Source organism: Suncus etruscus, chromosome 15 (assembly GCF_024139225.1).
Source record: "Suncus etruscus isolate mSunEtr1 chromosome 15, mSunEtr1.pri.cur, whole genome shotgun sequence".
NCBI classification, from domain to species: Eukaryota; Metazoa; Chordata; class Mammalia; order Eulipotyphla; family Soricidae; genus Suncus; species Suncus etruscus.
In genome coordinates, this window is record NC_064862.1 from 33750346 (window position 1) to 33769980 (window position 19635).

Here is a 19635-nt window from a genome sequence, read left to right on the forward strand (position 1 = left end):
GTGCCCTTGTAGTTTCATGAGTCCACTGCCTCCAGAGGATGAGCCTCTTTCTTTCCTCCCTCTGTTCTTCCTGGGATGCACCTGACTCAGACTGGTCATTGGGCCTTCTGCCCAGGAGTAGTGGTCAAGGTGACCACATGTTGGTTGTCTAGTTTATCTCAGACCCCAGAGGTGGCCCAGCCTGGGACAGGGAGGGATTGTCTCCCTGGCTTATGCCTTATTTACTTCTTGTTCTTGGGACCATCCTGTCTTGCCCTCCCAGGCCTGAGATCCTGAAGCATGAGATGAAGGTCTTCTTCGTGAAGTACAATGACCCTATCTACGTGAAGCTAGAGAAGCTGGACATCATGATCCGCCTTGCCTCACAAGCCAACATCGCCCAGGTCAGTAGCAGGTGTACAGAGAACGTTTTGTCAGGAGCCAAGGCCACAGGCTATGGCGTTTGGAAGAAAGCTTTCCCAGTGCTGGGCTTCTCTGTTCACAGTGCATCTCATGAAATGAGTCTTAGCACGGAATGTCAGACTTTATGAACAAACACTCTGGGACCAGAATGATACAGTGAATGGAGCACATGTTTTTCATGCAGGAATCCTTAGTTTGATCTCCGACACTGCGTGGTCTCTGAGTGTTCTGGATATGGCTCAATGAAAGAAATCTTTTTTTTTTTTTCTTTTTTTTTTTCTTTTTTTTTTCTTTTTGGGCCACACCCTGTGACGCTCAGGGGTTACTCCTGGCTATGCGCTCAGAAGTTGCTCCTGGCTTCTTGGGGGACCATATGGGACGCCGGGGGATCGAACCGCAGTCCGTCCTAGGCTAGCACAGGCAAGGCAGGCACCTTACCTCCAGCGCCACCACCCGGCCCCAGAAATCTTTTTTAAAATAAGCACTTTGAGGGCCAGAGAGATGGTGCAGCAGTAGGGCGTCTTCTAGGGCACTGACAGCTCCCTACTGCCTTGAACCCTCCACCTAAGCAGAAGGAAGAGGCTCATCTTCCAGGTGTCTCCCGTGTTTTCGTGCCTGGTGTGCTCTCAGGGATGCCCTGACAGATTGCCATTGGCCTTGCTTCATCTCCTCTCTTTGGGTTCCAGGTGCTGGCAGAGCTGAAAGAGTATGCAACAGAGGTGGATGTGGACTTTGTACGCAAGGCTGTGCGTGCCATCGGCCGCTGTGCCATCAAGGTGGAGGTGAGGCTCTGGGGCCTTCCTGTCGTGGGGAGGGTCAGGAAGGAGAAGCTGGACTCAATAAAGGAGTCTTATTCTAATAGGATCTATCATGTTATAGTCTGGGAAGGTCTTCAGGGTTCCACCAGCACCCCAAGGTACTCTTCCTTCCTTCCTTCCTTCCTTCCTTCCTTCCTTCCTTCCTTCCTTCCTTCCTTCCTTCCTTCCTTCCTTCCTTCCTTCCTTCCTTCCTTCCTTCCTTCCTTCCTTCCTTCCTTCCTCCCTCCCTCCCTCCCTCCCTCCCTCCCTCCCTCCCTTCTTCCCTCCTTCCCTCCTTCCCTCCCTCCCTCCCTCCCTCCCTCCCCCGGTGACACTCAGGGGTTACTCCTGGCTATGTGCTCAGAAATCATCCCTGGTTTGGGGACCATATGGGATGCCAGGGGATCGAACCTCAGTCCATCCTAGGTTAGTGCATGCAAGGCAAATGCCCTACCACCCGAGCCACCGCTCTGGCCCAATAATCTCTTCTTTTAAACATTTTTTTTGTTTTGTTTTTTGGGTCACACCCAGCAGTGCTCAAGGATTACTCCTGGCTCTACGCTCAGAAATCGCTCCTGGCAGGCTCAGGAGACCATATGGGATGCCGGGATTCGAACCACTGACCTTCTGCATGAAAGGCAAACGCTTTACCTCCATGCTATCTCTCCGGCCCCTAAAATTATTATTATTTTTTTTTTTGGTTTTTGGTTTTTGGGCCACACCCGATGACACTCAGGGGTTACTCCTGGCTATGCGCTCAGAAGTCATCCTGGCTTCGGGGACTATATGGGACACCGGGGGATCGAACCGCAGTCCGTCCTAGGCTAGCGCTGGCAAGGCAGACACCTTACCTCTAGCGCCACCGCCAACCCTAAAATTTTAGGCCCCAACCCTAAAATTATTTTTAAATGTGTATTTCAGTGGTAGCTATCAAATATAGAGTTCATGCATATAAGGCATGCAATACATTTCACTGCTAAACTACCCTTCTGGCCCTGAGTAACTTGCAGTCAAGTTGCCACAGATAAAATTCACTGTCTAGGGCCCAGAGTATGGTTTGGTGACTTAATCTAATGAGAACAAGGTGGTGTATTTGCACCCCAGTGCAACCATGTATACTGGATTAGCTCAGTCCCTCTGTCTGGGAACCTTCTTGGCGTGAAGGGGCTAGAAGGTTCAGTTTTGGACTGAGGCTGTGGTTCAGTAGTAGAAAACTTGACTCATATGTGAGATTATGAGTTTCATCTCCTGCACCAAATACACACATAAAATTGATTTTGTGGGGCCGGGCGGTGGCGCTAGAGGTAAGGTGCCTGCCTTGCCTGCGCTAGCCTAGGACGAACCGCGGTTCGATCCCCCGGCGTCCCATATGGTCCCCCAAGCCAGGAGCGACTTCTGAGTGCATAGCCAGGAGTAACCCCTGAGCATCACCGGGTGTGGCCCAAAAACAAAAAAAAACAAACAAAAACAAAATTGATTTTGTATGGGGCTGGAGAGATAGCACAGTGGTAGGGCGTTTACCTTGCATGCAGCCGGCCCAGAACAGATGGTGGTTCAAATCCCGGCATCCCATATGGTCCCCTGAGCCAGCCAGGATCGATTTTTGAGTGCAGAGCCAGGAGTAACCCCTAAGCACAGCCGGGTGTGACCCAAAAAAAAAACATAAAAAAGGTTTTGTAGCTTAAAGTATTGGCCTAGCAATGTGAAGCCATGAGTTCGAATTCCAGTGCCTCCCATAAGCATCAAGGAAATCCTGAGAGCCCCACTGTCGGGCATTGCTGGTGCCAGTGATTTGCCCATGTATAATAATCTTCTGCAACATCTCTAAGGAAGTGAGCAGTCCCTAGCAGGTGGCAGTATCAGTAGACTTAGTTTTCACTTCAATGAGTTTAAGGCCAGGACTCTGCTCTCTTTGACCAGGTCACTGGATTCTGTTATATATGCTGTTCTCCAAGGCTCCCTGTCATCCACACCTCCACACCCTAGCATTTTGTCCCTCCATTCTGCTCTGGATATGTCACTTGGCCATTGAATATGATTCTCCTTAAATGGGTCCACTAGAGTTCAAGGATCCTAGGATGGTTGGTCCCCCTGGCTCAGCCCCTTGGAGCATCTGGGTGGTGGCCTCCACACCAGACTTACCCATCAGGACCTACTGCTGCATGTTCGAATCAAGGGGCTGGGTGTTTTGATTCACAGCAGCCAATTTTGAAAAAGCAGAAGTGAGGAAAGTACAGATTGGAGTAGGCACTATGCCCTGAGGGGGTCAGTCACCTGGGGGAGCTCTTTAGACACCCCACCTGCGCTGCCTCTGGCCTTCTCCATCTACTTCTCTCTTTTTTTGGGGGGGGGGCCCACACCCGGCGATGCTCAGGGGTTACTCCTGGCTGTCTGCTCAGAAATAGCTCCTGGCAGGCACGGGGGACCATATGGGACACCAGGATTTGGACTAACCACCTTTGGTCCTGGATCGGCTGCTTGCAAGGCAAACGCCGCTGTGCTATCTCTCCGGGCCCCCATCTACTTCTCTTATCCCTCTCTGTGTGCCACTGTGACCGAGACTCCATCACCAGTGGTCCCACAGTGGCCACAGGGCTTCATCCACACGCCCCTCTTCCCACACAGCAATCTGCAGAGCGCTGTGTGAGCACACTGCTTGACCTCATCCAGACCAAGGTCAACTACGTGGTCCAGGAAGCCATCGTGGTCATCAAGGACATCTTTCGCAAGTACCCGAACAAGTACGTGCCCATCTTTCCACTCTTCTTCCTCCTCCCTGAACTGCCCTCACCCATCTCTGTAAACCACAGTGGAGAAGCGGAGCTGAGAAAATGCACTTTTCAGTCCTCTCCTCTGCCTGGTGCTCTGGTGGGGCAACTCCCTGTCTATTGGCGCCCCTTGCCAGGCCCCATCTAGGATTTCCAGCTTCCTCCATGCTCACAAGCCACCTGTACCCTGGTCTCCAGGTACGAGAGTGTCATCGCCACCCTGTGTGAGAATCTGGACTCCCTCGACGAGCCTGAGGCCCGGGCGGCCATGATCTGGATTGTTGGCGAGTATGCAGAGCGCATCGACAATGCAGATGAACTCCTCGAGGGCTTCCTCGAGGGCTTCCATGATGAGAGCACCCAGGTGAGCCAGTGAGCAGGCCGAGTTCGGTCTAGGGTTGTGATAGTGACCGGCAGCTTGGGACCTCTGCACCTCTCCTGTCCTGAAAGCTCCTCCTCAGGCCCTGCCCGTGGGAAGTGTGTGCCAACAGGTATGTGTTCCATGGACAGGGAGGCTACTGACTGTGGTGTGTGCAGCAGGCACAAAAGCTTTCTGCACTGGGGACCAGAGAGAGCACAAAAGATAGGGCCTCGCATGTTTCTGCAGTTGTGACCCTAGTCCGGATGTCCTGTACCACCTCAGGTCCCCAAGCACCACCAGGGGTCACTTCTGAGCACAAGATTAGTCCCTGAGCAGAATGTGGCCCCAACCCTCAGCTCCCCCAAAGAAAAGCTTCCCACTCTCTCTTTCACACATACTTTGAATATGTGATACTGATTTGGTTCACAGTTTAAAAGATAAAAGACTTAGAGTGAGAAAGCTTCCTCCCACCATTTTCCTGTTCATTCATTGACCCAGATCCTCAGTGTTACTTGCCATTTTTCTGGGGAAACCTCCAGAGACAGTTATTTATTTGTTTATTTACTATTTTAGAGGTTGGGCCCACAGCCATCAGTGCTCAGGGTTTACTTTTGGTTTATGTTTTGGGGTTTTTGTTGTTGTTGTTGTTAATGTTGTTTTGGATTTTGGGCCACACCCAGTGACACTCAGTGGCTACTCCTGGCTTGGGGAACCATATGGGACACCAATGATTGAACCATGGTCCTTCCTGGGTCAGCTGCGTGCAAGGCAAACGCCCTACCACTGTGCTATTGCTCCGGCCCTTTAAAACTTACTTTTGGCTTTACACTCAGGGATCACTCCTGGCAGGGTTCGAGGTGTAGGATTTGGGATATAGGATGCCAGGGTTCAAATCCAGGTCAGCTGCATGTAAGGCAAGTGTTTTACCTGCTGTACTGTTGCTTCAGCCATCCAGACAATTTAGAAATAGGCGTCAACCTCCACATTCATGTATATGGATCTTCATTATTCTCTGGACTTACTTGGAAAAACTTGTGTTTTTCCCATATGGCAGCTTCTTTAATAGTGCTCCATTTGGTTTTGACTCCAAACTGAAGTATAATATGAGATTTGGGTAACAGTAAACATCTCTGGACACCAAGGGTGAGCAACCGGTGGTACATGACCATGTCAATGTGTCATCACCTTAAATTAACATATTTTAAATGATTGCTCCTAGAAAATGTTGGGTTCCTACAAACACCAGGTCACATTTTTGTTAGTAGATCAATACCTAGTCTTGTTTTTCCTGTCATTCTTTTTATTTTCATTTATTTATTTATTTATTTATTTTTGGGTTTTGGGTCATACCCGGCAGCGTTCAGGGGCTACTCCTGGCTCTACACTGAGAAATAGCCTCTGGCAGGCTCAGGAGACCTTATGGGATGCTGGGATTTGAACCACCATCCTTTTGTATGCAAGGCAAATGTCCTACTGCTGTGCTATATCTCCGGCCCCCCTGTCATTCTTTTTAAAGGCAGCTTATTTAATACACTTTATTCATTCACCTAGAATTCAAGGCTGGGGTCCAAACAATAGTATAGCAAGGGTCCTCAAACTTTTTAAACAGGGGGCCAGTTCACTGTCCCTCAGACCATTGGAGGGTCTGACTGTAGTAAAAACAAAACTTATGAACGAATTCTTATGCACACTGCATATATCTTATTTTGCAATGAAGAAACAAAACAGATACAAATACAATATGTGGCCCGCGGGCCATAGTTTGAGGACCACTGGTAGTGGATAGGACACTTGGTTTCTTTCCATATGGTCCTTCAAGCCCTGCCAGAAATGATTCTTGAACACAGAGCCAGAAGTAAGTCTTTAAATACTGCTGAGTATGATCCCCAAAAACAACAACAAACAAACAAAAAAAAAAAGATCTCAATTGAGGCCAAAGTGATAACACAGCAGTAGGGCATTTGCCTTACATGCTGCCGAGCTGGATGGAACCAGATTTGATTCTCGGCATCCCATATGGTCCCCCGAGCTTGCCAGGAGTGATTTCTGAACACATAGCCAGGAGTAACCCCTTAGTAACCCCCTAGTAACCCCCAAGTATGGCTGTGGATACAAACTGCTAGAATTTCTGTCACACTAGGCCTGAGCACTGAACCGTTAGAAGTCCATTATAGGGGCTGGAGCGGTGGTGCAGCAGTAGGGCATTTGCCTTGCATGCAGCTGACCTAGGACAGACCTTGATTTGATACCCCAGCATCCCATATGGTCCCCCAAGCCAGGAGTGATTTCTGAGCACATTGCCAGGAGTAACCCGAGCATCGCCAGGTGTGGCTCAGAAAACAAAACAAACTAACAAAAAGTCCATTATATGGGCTAGAGAGATAGCACAGCAGTAAGGCATTTGCCTTGTATATGGCAGACCCAGGACTGACCCGGTTTGATTCCAGGCATCCCATATGGTCCCTGAGCTTGCCAGGAGCAATTTCTGAGCACAGAACCAGGTGTAACCCCTGAGCATCACTGAGTGTGGCCCAAAAACCAATCAATTAATAAATAAATTGTTTAGAAGTCCATTATAAGGACAAGGATCACTGGGCACCATTGGAGAAGCCTATTCTCTCTCTCTCTCTCTCTCTCTCTCTCTCTCTATCTATCTATCTATCTATCGATCTATCTCTCTCTATCTCTCCTCACTCACTTCTCTTTCCTCTCTCACTTCTCTCTGCTCTTTCACCCTCTCTCCCTCTTCTCCTATCCCTCTCCTCTCCCACCATGATAACTGAGAACCTTTCTTTCTCTGTTGCCCACTGGCCAATGTCCTTTTTGCACAGGTAGCTTCCCTCATTTAGCCACTTTTCCTAATGGATTCTTAGGTGTCAATCAGCACAGCCATGGAGACCTCTGTAAGGCACATCTGCAAGTACATCTGGAGGATGAGTTCTCAGAAGCAGAGTGCTTGGATGAAAGGCCTGTGCAAAACAGAGTTGCTGTCCCAGATTTGGAGTAGTGATTGTTCTGGCTTCCTGTTCTATCTCAGACATGAATAGACTTTACTCATTGCCACCCTAGTGCTGCCTTGCAGCTTTATTTTTTTCTTTCTTTGGTTATTTATTCATTCTAGTTTAGAAAGAATTGATTCAGGCCGGAAAAGCAGACCCAGCTCCCATGCCCAGGGAGGATGCCTCTGCAGCACCGCTGGGCTGTCACTAGCAGCAGTCACAGGGATCAACAGATCCAAGCTATCCCTGATGGCCTAGCAATGAGTGCGGCTATGGTCTCTAAGGCTCCAGTAGTAATCCAGGTCTCTTCATTTGATCTTGGGCCATTGACCAGTCAGATGCCCGCCCTGTGTCAGGGCTGAAGGAGCCAGAGAGGAGGGAGATTCTGTGAAGGGGAGCCAACATTTGTGTTCACAGAAGCTGGCAGGGATGCCGGGTGGGCAGAAACAACAGATGTCCATCAGAGAATCATAGTAACAATTCCCACCAGCACACACTGCCAACTGCCGCCTGCCAGCCTGCCTGCCGGGGGTGGGGCTGCTTCCACACTCGCCCCCTTCCCTGGTCTGAGCAGCAGAGCCTGGTCTGCCCCTGGCATGAAGCGCCTCCCAGTGCTGTCCTTCCCCAGTAAAGTCTCCCTGGTCAGCTTCCTTGGCTCCAGCTTTAATGGGCCTGCCCATTCCAGCACTCAGCCACTGCAGCTGGGTGGCTGGGGGGGTTCAGTGGCCCTGGGCTCACAGCACACTGCAGAGCTTCATATTAAAGACTTGGTTCTGGCTGGAGTGATATAGTACAGCAACTAGGACACTTACCTTACACATGGCCAAGCCAATTTTAATCCCCAGGATCTCGTATGGTCCCTTGATCATTGCCAGGAGTGATTCCTGGCCACACAGCCAGTAGTAAGCCCTTAGTACTGCTAGGTATGTACGCCTCCCGCTCCCACCCTCCAAAAAAGACTTAGTGCTTTTTTGGTCTGGGGACAAGTCTTTGAGTATTTCTTTCTTTTTTTTTTTTTTTTTTTTTTGGTTTTTGGGCCACACCCGGTAATGCTCAGGGATAACTCTTGGTTATGTGCTCAGAAGTCGCTCCTGGCTTGGGGGACCATATGGGAAGGCGGGGGAATCGAACCGTGATCTATCCTAGGCTAGTGCTGGCAAGGCAGACACCTTACCTCTAGCGCCATTGCGCTGGCCCCTTTTGAGTATTTCTTTGCACCTTCCTCTTTCTAGACTTCTGGGACTCTTTTACCTTTTTTTTTTTTTTTTTTTTTTTTTTTTTGGTTTTTGGGTCACTCTCGGCGGCGCTCATGGATTACTCCTGGCTCTGTGCTCAGAAATCACTCTTGGTAGGCTCGGGACCATATGGGATGCTGGGATTTCAACCACCGTATATCCTGGATCAGCTACATGCACGACAAATGCTTTACTGCTTTCTCTCTGGTCCCACTCCTGGGAGTCTTTTTTTTTTTTTTTTTTTTTTTTTTTGGTTTTTGGGCCACACCTGGCGGTGCTCAGGGGTTACTCCTGGCTGTCTGCTCAGAAATAGCTCCTGGCAGGCACGGGGAACTATATGGGACACGGGGATTCGAACCAACCACCTTTGGTCCTGGATCAGCTGCTTGCAAGGCAAACGCTGCTGTGCTATCTCCCCGGGCCCCAGAAGTGATTCTTAAGTGCAGAGCCAGAAGTAAGCTCTGAGCAACCCTAGATGTGACCCCAAAACCACCACCCAGAAAAAGGCAGCAGAACTGTACCCACTAAGGGGAAGCCACACTCCTCCCTGGTCTGGGGGACCAGAGTGGGGTTGATGGGGCCTGTAGCCAGCTCTGCCTGACAGCTGTTTGAACAACTTCTGCTCCTCAGCCATTGGCTCCAAAACTGAGCATGTCCCCTGTCTCCTCTGACCTACCTCAGTCCACCCTGCTTGCCAGGGTCATTAAGCTGTTCATTTCAGTAAGTGCCTTCCTGAAGCCGACTTGTCCTTGGCACAGCCCTAGTACAATTGCTGAAGCCACCTTGTCCCAGGCTGGAGAGAGCAGAGGGGAAGATGCGTGCCTTGCATAGCACCAACTTGGTTCCATCTCTTCTCCAGCATCCTATATGGTTCTCTTAAGCCCTGCCAGAAATGATCCCTGAGTCAAAGCCAGGAATAAGCCCTGAGCACCAGCAGATGTGGGACCCCCCACCAAAATAGCTTACCAGCCTCATATGTAGCCTTTCAAAGTCCTGGGCAGATTGTTACCAGACTGGTGCCCAGAACCCTGAGGTTTCTAGTACCCTAGAATATACAGCAGGCTGCCAAATGGTACCAGCTTGTTACTTCCTGTTTGGTGCGGACAAGGTCAAGGTTGCTATGCAGCACAGCACCCCCTGCTGGCCAGGCCCCTGTTCACTACCTACCCAAACCCAAGAATTCTTTTCTTGCCTTTGAATGTGCACCTTTCCCTCTTCAAGATCCCTGTCTTATTTCCCTTTTTACTTTTTGGTCATGGAGGGCACATCCAGTGGTGCTTAGGGACTGGTTCTTTGCTCAGGAGTGATCCTTGTAACGTATTCAAGGAGCCATATGCAATACTGAGGGTTCACATCAGGATTAACCTCCTGCAAGGCAAGCGCCTGACCTCCCATACTGTTTCTTTGGCCCTGGTTTCCTTTTGGCCCCCCGCGAAACCTTCACTTTTGCCTCATCACCTCCCATCAGGTCCAGCTGCAGCTGCTGACAGCTATCGTGAAGCTCTTTCTGAAGAAGCCAACAGAGACCCAGGAGTTAGTGCAGCAGGTTCTCAGCCTGGCCACTCAGGTGGGTACCTGGACTCCTTGTGCCTCACAGCCCTTAGGTCCCCCTAGGAGGTTCTTGGGTCCAAGGAACCAGACCTGCCCCTGGCACTGGCATTGGTATCTCTGGGCATTTTGCACCAATCAAATTCCAAATCATGGAATCAAGGATCCATGCTCAGGGAACTCAGGGAGATCAGAGAAGATGCAGTGAAGTCTGTTGAGTTTTTTTGTTTTGTTTTGTTTTGGTTTGGTTTGGTTTTTGGGCCACAACCGGTGGCACTCGGGTTACTCCTGGCTCTCTACTCAGAAATCGCTCATGGCAGGGTGTGCCTGGCCCTGCATTATGGGGCTATCTTCCCCTCTGACTGTCTTATCTCCTCCCCTTTGCACCCCAAGGACTCGGACAACCCCGACTTGCGGGACCGAGGCTACATCTACTGGCGCCTGCTCTCCACCGACCCTGTGGCCGCCAAGGAGGTGGTGCTAGCGGAGAAGCCACTCATCTCTGAGGAGACAGACCTCATCGAGCCCACTCTGCTGGATGAGCTCATCTGCTACATTGGCACCCTGGCCTCCGTCTACCACAAACCCCCCAGCGCCTTTGTGGAGGGAGGCCGGGGCGTTGTGCACAAGAGCTTGCCCCCCCGTACTGCCTCGTGAGTGGCCCAGCATGAAGCTCAGCCTTCCCCCATCACAACACACACACACACACACACACACACACACACACACACACAACATGCACACACAAGCGCGCGTGCACATAGTGATACACAGTCACTCACACACACACTCTCACACTCCACAGGAGCCCCAGCACTCAGCACTGTGCTATCCCTTGGCAAGGCCTGGCTTGGAAAAATCCCAGGCTGACCAGCCTCTTAGGGCTGCAACCAGGGACACCTAGACTGGGCTTCCTTCCTCTAGCGCTGGACCATGTCCCCTTTTCACAGACAAGGACAGTCAGCCCATAGAATTCTCTGGCAGCGGGGCAAGGCCCTGCTGCAGTTGTGTCTGTCTTGGTCATTGTCCCCTCACCCATGGGTTTGGGCTCCTTGACCAACCATGAAGACTGGCCATGGAGCCAGTGTTGTCCTAGGATAGAGGAGACTGGTGCCTCCCCCCTTCATGTTGTGAGGAAGGGAGAAGGGGTGCATGGAGACTCTCCCCTGGAGGACAGTGAGGTGATCCTGTGCTCCCTGAGGGATCCTTGGCCCTGGACCTCTTCCCTGAAACCGGCCTGCCCCCACAGAGCTGACCTTCACCCTCCTGGGTCCTTGCAGGAACGAGAGCGCTGAGAGCCCCGAGACAGCACCTGCTGGAGCACCCCCCGGCGAACAGCCGGACATCATCCCCATGCAGGGTGACCTGCTGGGTGACCTCCTCAACCTGGACCTGGGCCCCCCTGTCAGTGGCCCACCCGTGGCCACTTCCTCAGTGCAGATGGGGGCCGTGGACCTGCTTGGTGGAGGCCTCGACAGCCTGGTATGGCCTAGCCCGGCCCATCCCAGCCCTTTGGACTTTAAACCAAACCCACACTTTGTGCCAAGCGCAACCAAGGCCCTTCAGTGCAGCTGACTGAGAAGGGGTCCACATAGCTCCCTGCTTGTCAGTAAGAAAACGGAGGCTTAGAGAGGCCCTGGGACTGCCCTGGCTGGGCTGCCAAACCCCAAGAGGCCTGGTACTATGTAGAGGTGTAGTGTCCCTGCCCTAGCCCCCTTATATCCATTATGTTAGTCACATAGACTCTTATGCTACAAAGCTACACCATGGTCAGTCAAGGGCCCTGAGAGGTCAGGGACAATTCCCTTCTTTCATAGTAGTGACACTGGCCCTTGGGGAACTTGGGCTTCTCCAGACAGTGGGTAGAGCCTGGAGGAGAGAGGCAAAGCGTAAGCACTGTCACTTGGCTCTGGCTCAGGTCCATAAGATAGTGACCCTTGGGGCAGGTTGGCTGGGGAAAGGACTGAAGGGATGAGGGGGGTCGTGTCTTCGGGCCCCCAGCTCATTATGGATGCAGCAGCACTGACTGATCTTTCCCTCTTTCCTTCTCCTGTCCCTTTCTCTCTCTCTCTCTCTCTCTCGATCTTCTTTCCTGGCTTTTCTCTGCATGTGGCTGCCTGTTCTCTCCACCCTGCCTGCTTCTGCTTGGAGATGGGGGATGAGCCAGAAGGGGTACGGTTCAACCCCGCGTCACCGCGCCTTCATTCCTGCTCCTGGGAGCACAGGCCCGACAGCCCAGGGTCAGACGCAGTCAAAGCCATGCGTCCCCACTTGGCCTGGGCTAGTGGCCCCCAGACTCCCCTGTTCTCTCACCACTTCTGACTGACAGTGGCCTCAGTCCCTCATACCTACTCTTGGACACCCAGGGTCACCTACCGCCCCTCACAGCACCTTATCTCTGGTGCCCCTTTGACCACTGGCCGAGTTAGTACCCCAGCCTGTCCCCAGGGTCCCAAAAGGCTTGGGACTTGCAGAGTATGGGGGGAGGGGGATGTCCTATTCTCCACTCACCTCACTCTGTCATTTCTGCAACTTAGAGGGGAGGTGCCACCACTCCCGCAGCACTGCCCCAGAACCCACCCCCTTTCTATTCATCTCTGAGGCAGCCTCTAACCCCTGTATCTTCCTTGCCAGATTGGGGGCCCTACCTTTGCAGCACCACCACCAGCAGCAGCAGCAGTACCAGCCAACCTGAGTGCACCCATGGGCAGTGGTCTGAGTGACCTCTTTGACCTGACCAGTGGTGTGGGCAGCTTATCAGGATCTTACGTGGCCCCCAAAACAGTAAGTATCACCTAGATTTTTAGGTGCATTTCCCAGAGATCAGGTCAAGTGTGGGGCCTGTGGGGGAGCATCCTGGAGTAGGTCACTGCAGATCTGCACAGAATTAGGCAAGAGGGTTGGCCTGGGGCCTCCAGACAGCTTGCCCTGGTGATCTTCTCAGCCCTCACACCCAGGACTCACTGTTGGTACAGTAATACCATAGACAACTGTTCAGATCCAAACAGAGGCCGGGCCTCGTCCAGTTTTAAGGTTACTTGACATTAAGACATTAAGGTTCTTGGATGCTCCTGGCCTTGAGCTTTGGGGCCAGCCTTCTGAGGTGAATTCCAGTTTTATGAGTGAATGGTACAGATAGATGGAAGCACCCATTTCCCAGCCTCTACACAGAAACAGCAGCTCCATCACTGGAGGAGGAATCTCTGACCTTAGTAGATTCTTCCCCTGACAGGATCTGGGTTGTCGAAAGGCACTGGGGTTGGCTGAGCAGAGTACTGCTGACTTGATGCCTGTGTGGGTCTAGGACTGGCAGCCTGAGAGATGTGGCATTGCCTGATAGGGCACGTTTGGGGCACACTGGAGGGAGAAGGTTGAACTTCTTGACCTCAGGTGTCCTTTGTGGGGTCTGTGGGAATCATGGCCTGAGAGGTAATTGAGAGTCCACAGGCTGACTCCCACAGATGTCCTACAAAGGCAAGGCTAGCAGAACTCGTCCAATACTATTCGCCCACTGGCCTCTGGGCCCAGAGACACAAGGAGAGGTGCAGAGATTGACACACAGCGCCCGCCTCTGCTATCACATGCCTGCTGCAGGCACCTAGGGCAAGTGTCTGGATGGGCTTCCCAGAGGCAGCAGCTCTTGAGCTGAGAGACAGCAAGGGCAGCCAAGCAGCCGAAGGCCTGCCAAGCAAGGTTTCCTTAGGTGGTGCCCTTGGCCAGGCCAGTTGGGACAGTCCCAGGCCAACCCTGCCTTCTACTGACAGGGACAGACCATGACAGCCTCAGGTTTGTTTGTTTGTTTTGTTTTTTGGGCCACACCCATTTGATGTCAGGGGTTACTCCTGGCTAAGTGCTCAGAAATTGCCCCTGGCTTGGGGGGGACCATATGGGACACCAGGGGATCCAACTGGTCCTTCCTTGGCTAGTGCTTGCAAGGCACACACCTTACCTCTAGCGCCACCTCTTCGGCCCCATGACAGCCTCAGGTTGGGCTGAGGCCTGAAGTGCCCCTGCCCCTCCTGGTTGTCACTATTTCTGACTTTTCCCTTCTTAGGGCTCTGAAGACAGGTCAGCTGTTGATAACCCTAGGGGAACCCTCCTTCCCTGCTGCCCTTGTCCACAGCCAAGGTCCCAGAGACCATGCAGGAATCTCGCTGTCAGAGACATGAGGAATGGGAGCCACCAGACTCTCCGTCTCTTCCCTGCAGGTGTGGCTCCCAGCCATGAAGGCCAAAGGCCTGGAGATCTCAGGCACCTTCACCCGCCAGGGGGGCACCATCTCCATGGACTTGCAGTTGACCAACAAGGCCCTGCAAGTCATGACCGACTTTGCCATCCAGTTTAACCGCAACAGGTGACCAGGCCTGAGCCTTCCCGAGAGCAGCTGCCCACCCCACGCCACCCCTGCCACCTGCCTTTCACCCAGCCTGTGGGATTGCCAGCCTGGGGCTCTGCCCCTCAGGAGGGTGTTTCTGACAAAACTCAGCTGCAGCCTGAGAACTTCCTGGCTGCCTCGGAGCTCCCCTGCACTTGGGGTCACAGGTCAAGGCCTCCCTGCCCCCCGTTATGCTCAGTGTGGGCCAGGCTGGGGCTCTCTGGGGACCCTTGCAGCCCCTCTTGATGATCCTTCTTCCTGAGCAGCTCCAGTGATGAGCAAACTGAGCCTCTAAGAAGTTGACTGAAGGGGCTGCTTCCTCAGGGGGACCCTGTAGACCCAGGGGCCCATTAGAACCTCAGGCATTTCAGGCCACTCAACCAGTAACTTCCTAGTGTCCCCTAGAGGCCCCAAGGGATATTCTGATACAGGTTCCCAGGCTCTGGGGTTTCAGGTCACAGGTGTGGTGGAGCCCAGAGAAGTCATTTAGTTGGTCTGGGCTTGGGGTACTATAATACACATGCAGGGGCTGAACCTAAGGGGCCCCGTCCCCATCTGGGAGGATTCTGTACCTCAACCCCCTTTTAGTGAGTGACACTTGTCAACTGGGCCAACGCTGGGTCCTGCTCCAACATTCAGGAAGGCTTGGACTGTGAGGTCACCATCAGCACAGGTGTGTCGGCCTCACACCATGTCTAGGACAAAGTCTGGGCTGAACTCCAGCAGCTCTGGGCTGAGTCCCACTCCTTAGGAAGTGAGAACATATGACATCACTTGCTTTTTCCCTAGTTTATGGTTTGGGGGTTATTTTTTGAGGGATGAGAGGTGCCAGATCTCACCTAGCCACACCCTCCAAAGCTGTTCCTGGCTGTTCTCTTGGTGACCCAGGGAGGTGCTGGGGATCAGTATGTGGTACCAGGCCTCAAGCCAGGGTCAGCTGCATGCAGGGCTAGTGCCTCATACTGGCTCTTTGGGAGGATTCAGGGCCACAACCAGCCATGCCCGGGCAGCCATGTGGTGCCCGGAATTGACCCCTAGCCCTGATGGCAGTGATTTGACAGGGTAGATGTTGGCATGGGGCCACATGTCCACCCTGGGCACAGCAAGTACTTGGTGTCTGGTGCCAGGTATTCTGGCTGTCCTTGCTAGAGTGAAGAGGCACAGATTTGCCCGCAAGCTGCTTTTTGCAGAGAAGTGGGCTTTCTGGGATCTCCTTAGTGATCATGTGTGTCGGTTAGTTCTCACCCAAACAGTCAGACCTAGTGCCCATTTCCTAGTGGGAAATGGGACTTGGCAGCCGAGATGGGGCTATGCCAGAAGAAACCTCCTGATGGAACTTAGCCCTCGGTAGAAGGCCAGGACACGGTGGGGGCGCCCAGCCGGGGCCCAGCAGGGGCAAACAGGGCAGCCAACTGAGTTCCTCCTGCACGTGCCATCTGTAGGGGCCAGATGACTGGACTGTGGCCACAGCCTGGACTGTGGACGCAGATGAGCCTGTGTGCTGGAGCGTCTCTAGCCACATGCTTGCCCTTCTTGGGTGCCCAGTGCTGACTCTCCCCACCATCCCTGCCGGCCTTTTCTCTCCCCAGCTTTGGCCTGGCCCCCGCCGCCCCCCTGCAGGTCCACGCACCACTCAGCCCCAACCAGACGGTGGAGATCTCCTTACCGCTCAACACAGTGGGCTCGGTCATGAAGATGGAGCCCCTCAACAACCTCCAGGTGTGTCCTGGTGGGGTTTGTTTGGAGGGGTGCAGGCAGTAGGCTCCCCTTGGAGGGATCCTGCAGTGACCGTTCCCTCCCCTCAGGTGGCTGTGAAGAACAACATCGACGTGTTCTACTTCAGCACTCTCTACCCGCTGCACATTGTCTTTGTGGAGGATGGGAAGATGGGTGAGTCAGGGCTTCTCTGAGCTTGGCACAGCTGCCCACCTGGAATCTATACTCCTGGCTCTGCTGAGCTCTAGTTGGAATCCTCACTGGCCGGGCAGAGGGGCTGTACCCCAGGAACCTGATCCCAGACCCCCCCCCAAGAACACTGTTGGTGCAGCTTCCTTTCATTCACCCCAAAGCTGGGTGATTCACATCAGGGTTGGGGTAAGGAGGCATTGTGGGTGCTGGGGAGAGGGTCCACCCAGCACCAGTGACCACTAGAAAAGCTCCAGAAAACTGGACATGCAGCAGCACCTGGGGCCTGTTCCCATCTTCAGGGAACTCCCCGCACCACCAGACCCTCAGTTCATCTAGATTCCTTCCTGCTCCCCCTCCAGAACGGCAGCTGTTCCTGGCCACGTGGAAGGACATTCCCAATGAAAATGAAGCCCAGTTCCAGATCAGAGACTGCCCCCTCAATGCGGGTGAGGCCCCGCTCACGCACCACTCATCCCCAGCCCGTCCCTCACCCGCTCCCTGACTGGATGCCCCCTGCCCCACAGACGCCGTGAGCAGCAGGCTGCAGAGCAGCAATATCTTCACGGTGGCCAAGAGGAACGTGGAGGGCCAGGACATGCTCTACCAGTCCCTGAAACTCACCAACGGAATCTGGGTGCTAGCAGAATTGCGCATCCAGCCCGGCAACCCCAGTTTCACGGTGAGGCCTGCCCCTGCCCTCCTGGGACTCTCTCGGGAAGGCCTTTAGAAGGGTCCCCACTCAGGCCCGGCCAGCTCCCCAGATCAGACCCAACCCGGGTCTCAGGACAGAGAGTGGGTCTAGAATATTCCATCTCACCAGGCCTGGAATGGCCTGCCTAGGAGGATGCTGATTCCCAGCAGCCAGACACCCCTCCCCACCAGCCATGGAGCTTGATTCGTCGTGTCTGTGCTGTTATGCCAGCCCCTCTTCCCCCAGCACCCCAGGCTTGCTGTGCCCTGCTCCTGTGTCTGGCAGGCCTGGGCCCGCACACAGTGCTGGCATGCGGGGTGTGGGGCTGCAGTGGTAGTAATTTCCGTCTCCCTTATCCGGTTGCTGCATGTCTGCCTTCCCCGCTGGTGCCGCGGTGCAGGACTTGGAGGTTAGATGCTTTTCTCTTTTTCTTCCCCCAGCCAGCCCTGCCTCCTTCTGCCCCAATTTCCTGGCTTGGCACCCTGTGGCCTCATCCTGCTGCACCCCACAAAGCCAGTCAAAAAAACACATGTAGCCTGCAGACAGGAGGGTCAGCAGGCCTCCTATGGGTACCCCAAACCTCAGTGCCTGGGGAGCTGGCATCCCCACTTCCCAGCATCCACACAGCAGGCTCAGAACCCTTCTGAGGAGACTAGGGCTCCCCTCTTGGCCACCGACTTGCAGAGCTCCATCTCCCCACTTCCCATTCAGGCAGGAGGGCAATAGTAAGGTCACTCTGGGGTCCGCTGCACTTAGAGCCGTGCCTGAGCTCCCCAGTGCTGGCTTCCTGACTGGGAGGAGCCCCCACACCCCCATTCACCCCACCCCCATAGACTGGGCGAGGGCCCCCAGGCGCTCACGGGCTCCAGCTGGTGAATCACGCTGCTTGTCACAGGCCCAGAGCAGGGCGACAGCAGGTGTGTGGGCCGGGAGTGTATTCGGTTCACACCCGGCTGGCTGCGGCCACCCCCTCTGCCTCCTGCACATCTGTCCCAGCCGTGTGCCAGCCCCCGCCCCCAGGCTAGCAGCGCCTAGAACCAGCATGTCCTGTCTTCTCCTGCTGCAGCTCTCGCTCAAGTGTCGGGCGCCGGAGGTGTCGCAGCAAGTATACCAGACCTATGAGACCATCCTCAAGAACTGATGCCCTGACTGCACCCTGCCAGCGGCAGCTGCCACCTCCTGCCCCCAGGCCTCGTTGCGAGGCCTGACTGGATCCTCGGGGCGTGGTAGCCCCATACTTGGGACCCCCCCACTCTGCCATCGCTGCTGACATATAGGGTCAGGTGAGGGGACCGAGAGCCTGGGCCGGAATAGCAGCCACTGCTGGATAGGGTGGCCTGGGTGAGTGGCTTTCTTCACGACCCTTCAGGCAGCTGCTCCAGAAAGTCCCCACACCTCGCCCCTTGGGTTGCTGTCTCGAGCAACAGTTCTCCCGTGTGTCACGGGTCCGACACCCCAGAGCTGAGCTGTCAGCCTCATGCCTCGCTTCCCCCACTGCATTCACCCAAGTGGGGCTCCCTGGAGATCCCCAGCCCACATCTGGAGAGCGGGCAGGAGTTCCCCGACCCCGGCAGCAATGTCTTTATAGACCCGGCTTTTCCCTGGGCCCCACCTCCCAGGACAGCCCCTACCTGCAAGATTCTCCTTGGAGTCTCCCCTAGGGTCCAGGGGAGTGGGGTGTCCCCAGGGTCTGCTACGCTCCTTCCGCACCCCCACCCCATTTCATTTCTGTCTCACAGAGCATTAGGTTTTCCTGTTACTGCTGTTTAATAATAAAGAAAGATTCTGCTTTTGGCAGTCACAGACACTTTTTTTCCCCTCTATCAAATGTCAGCATTGAAAACAGCCTTCAGGGACCAGGATGGCTTTCCTCACCCTGCAAGAACATTGATATGTAAAATAGACTATATTGTGAATAAAATGATTGCATCAAGGATGTCGGGTTTTGAGGCCCTTCTGGGCTGGCCCCTCAGCCCTCACCCCCTGCTCCCCAACTCTGTGCTGACCCTTGGGCCTCCACCTTGTCCTTCCTCCCTCTACTCTGCCCCTCCACACATCTAACTGGCTGGTGCGCGGGTGGATGTAAGAACTCCATGTAACCCCATGATGTGGAAAGAAGAGAAGCCCAGAGCTGTCAGGGTTCTCAGTGTCTGTTGACTGTGGCAGGGGTGCTCCGAGTCAGTGCCCCCAAACCTCTTCCCGCCTGGCCCTTCTGGCCTTACCCACTGCTGCACCTAGGACCTCATGGGTAAGGCCATCTGTCCTGTGACCACAGGCGGGACCCAGTGTCATGCACCCCTAGCACTCAGACCCCTCACCTCTCAAGGTCCCCTGGAGATAGGCCTGGGTATATTCAAGATCCTGTCCACATAGCACCCAGTGTGACAGACCCTGAAAGTCTGAACCTAGAGAGATAAACAGGTAGAGAGGTGCCTTCTCACTCCCGGAACTGAGGCAGTGGGTGCTTTAGCAGCAGGGCTGTGGGGCGATGTGTGTGTGCTCTACTTCCCTGTGCCCTGGGCAGCTCAGGGTATCCAGTGATGGCACCTCT

General features: G+C 53.9%; 1 protein-coding gene and 1 non-coding gene across 3 annotated transcripts in view; both read left to right on the forward strand.

Annotated features, from left to right (window-relative positions):
• AP1B1 (adaptor related protein complex 1 subunit beta 1) overlaps nt 1-18881 on the forward strand; it is a 63110-nt gene extending 44229 nt beyond the window's left edge. For both annotated transcript variants that reach the window (XM_049788962.1, XM_049788961.1), the window contains 14 exons: nt 263-383; nt 1089-1184; nt 3825-3940; nt 4166-4331; nt 10031-10129; nt 10504-10763; nt 11391-11592; nt 12745-12894; nt 14319-14464; nt 16075-16204; nt 16291-16375; nt 16753-16839; nt 16918-17072; nt 18151-18881. In XM_049788962.1, coding sequence (XP_049644919.1) covers nt 263-383; nt 1089-1184; nt 3825-3940; nt 4166-4331; nt 10031-10129; nt 10504-10763; nt 11391-11592; nt 12745-12894; nt 14319-14464; nt 16075-16204; nt 16291-16375; nt 16753-16839; nt 16918-17072; nt 18151-18225 — 1888 coding nt within the window. In that variant the 3' untranslated portion in view covers nt 18226-18881. The remainder of the gene's footprint in view (nt 1-262; nt 384-1088; nt 1185-3824; nt 3941-4165; nt 4332-10030; nt 10130-10503; nt 10764-11390; nt 11593-12744; nt 12895-14318; nt 14465-16074; nt 16205-16290; nt 16376-16752; nt 16840-16917; nt 17073-18150) is intronic.
• LOC126031440 (small nucleolar RNA SNORD125) lies at nt 14711-14807 on the forward strand. Its single transcript, XR_007503314.1, has one exon. It is a non-coding gene; the product is annotated as a small nucleolar RNA SNORD125 (small nucleolar RNA).
• Nucleotides 18882-19635: the final 754 nt, after the last annotated feature.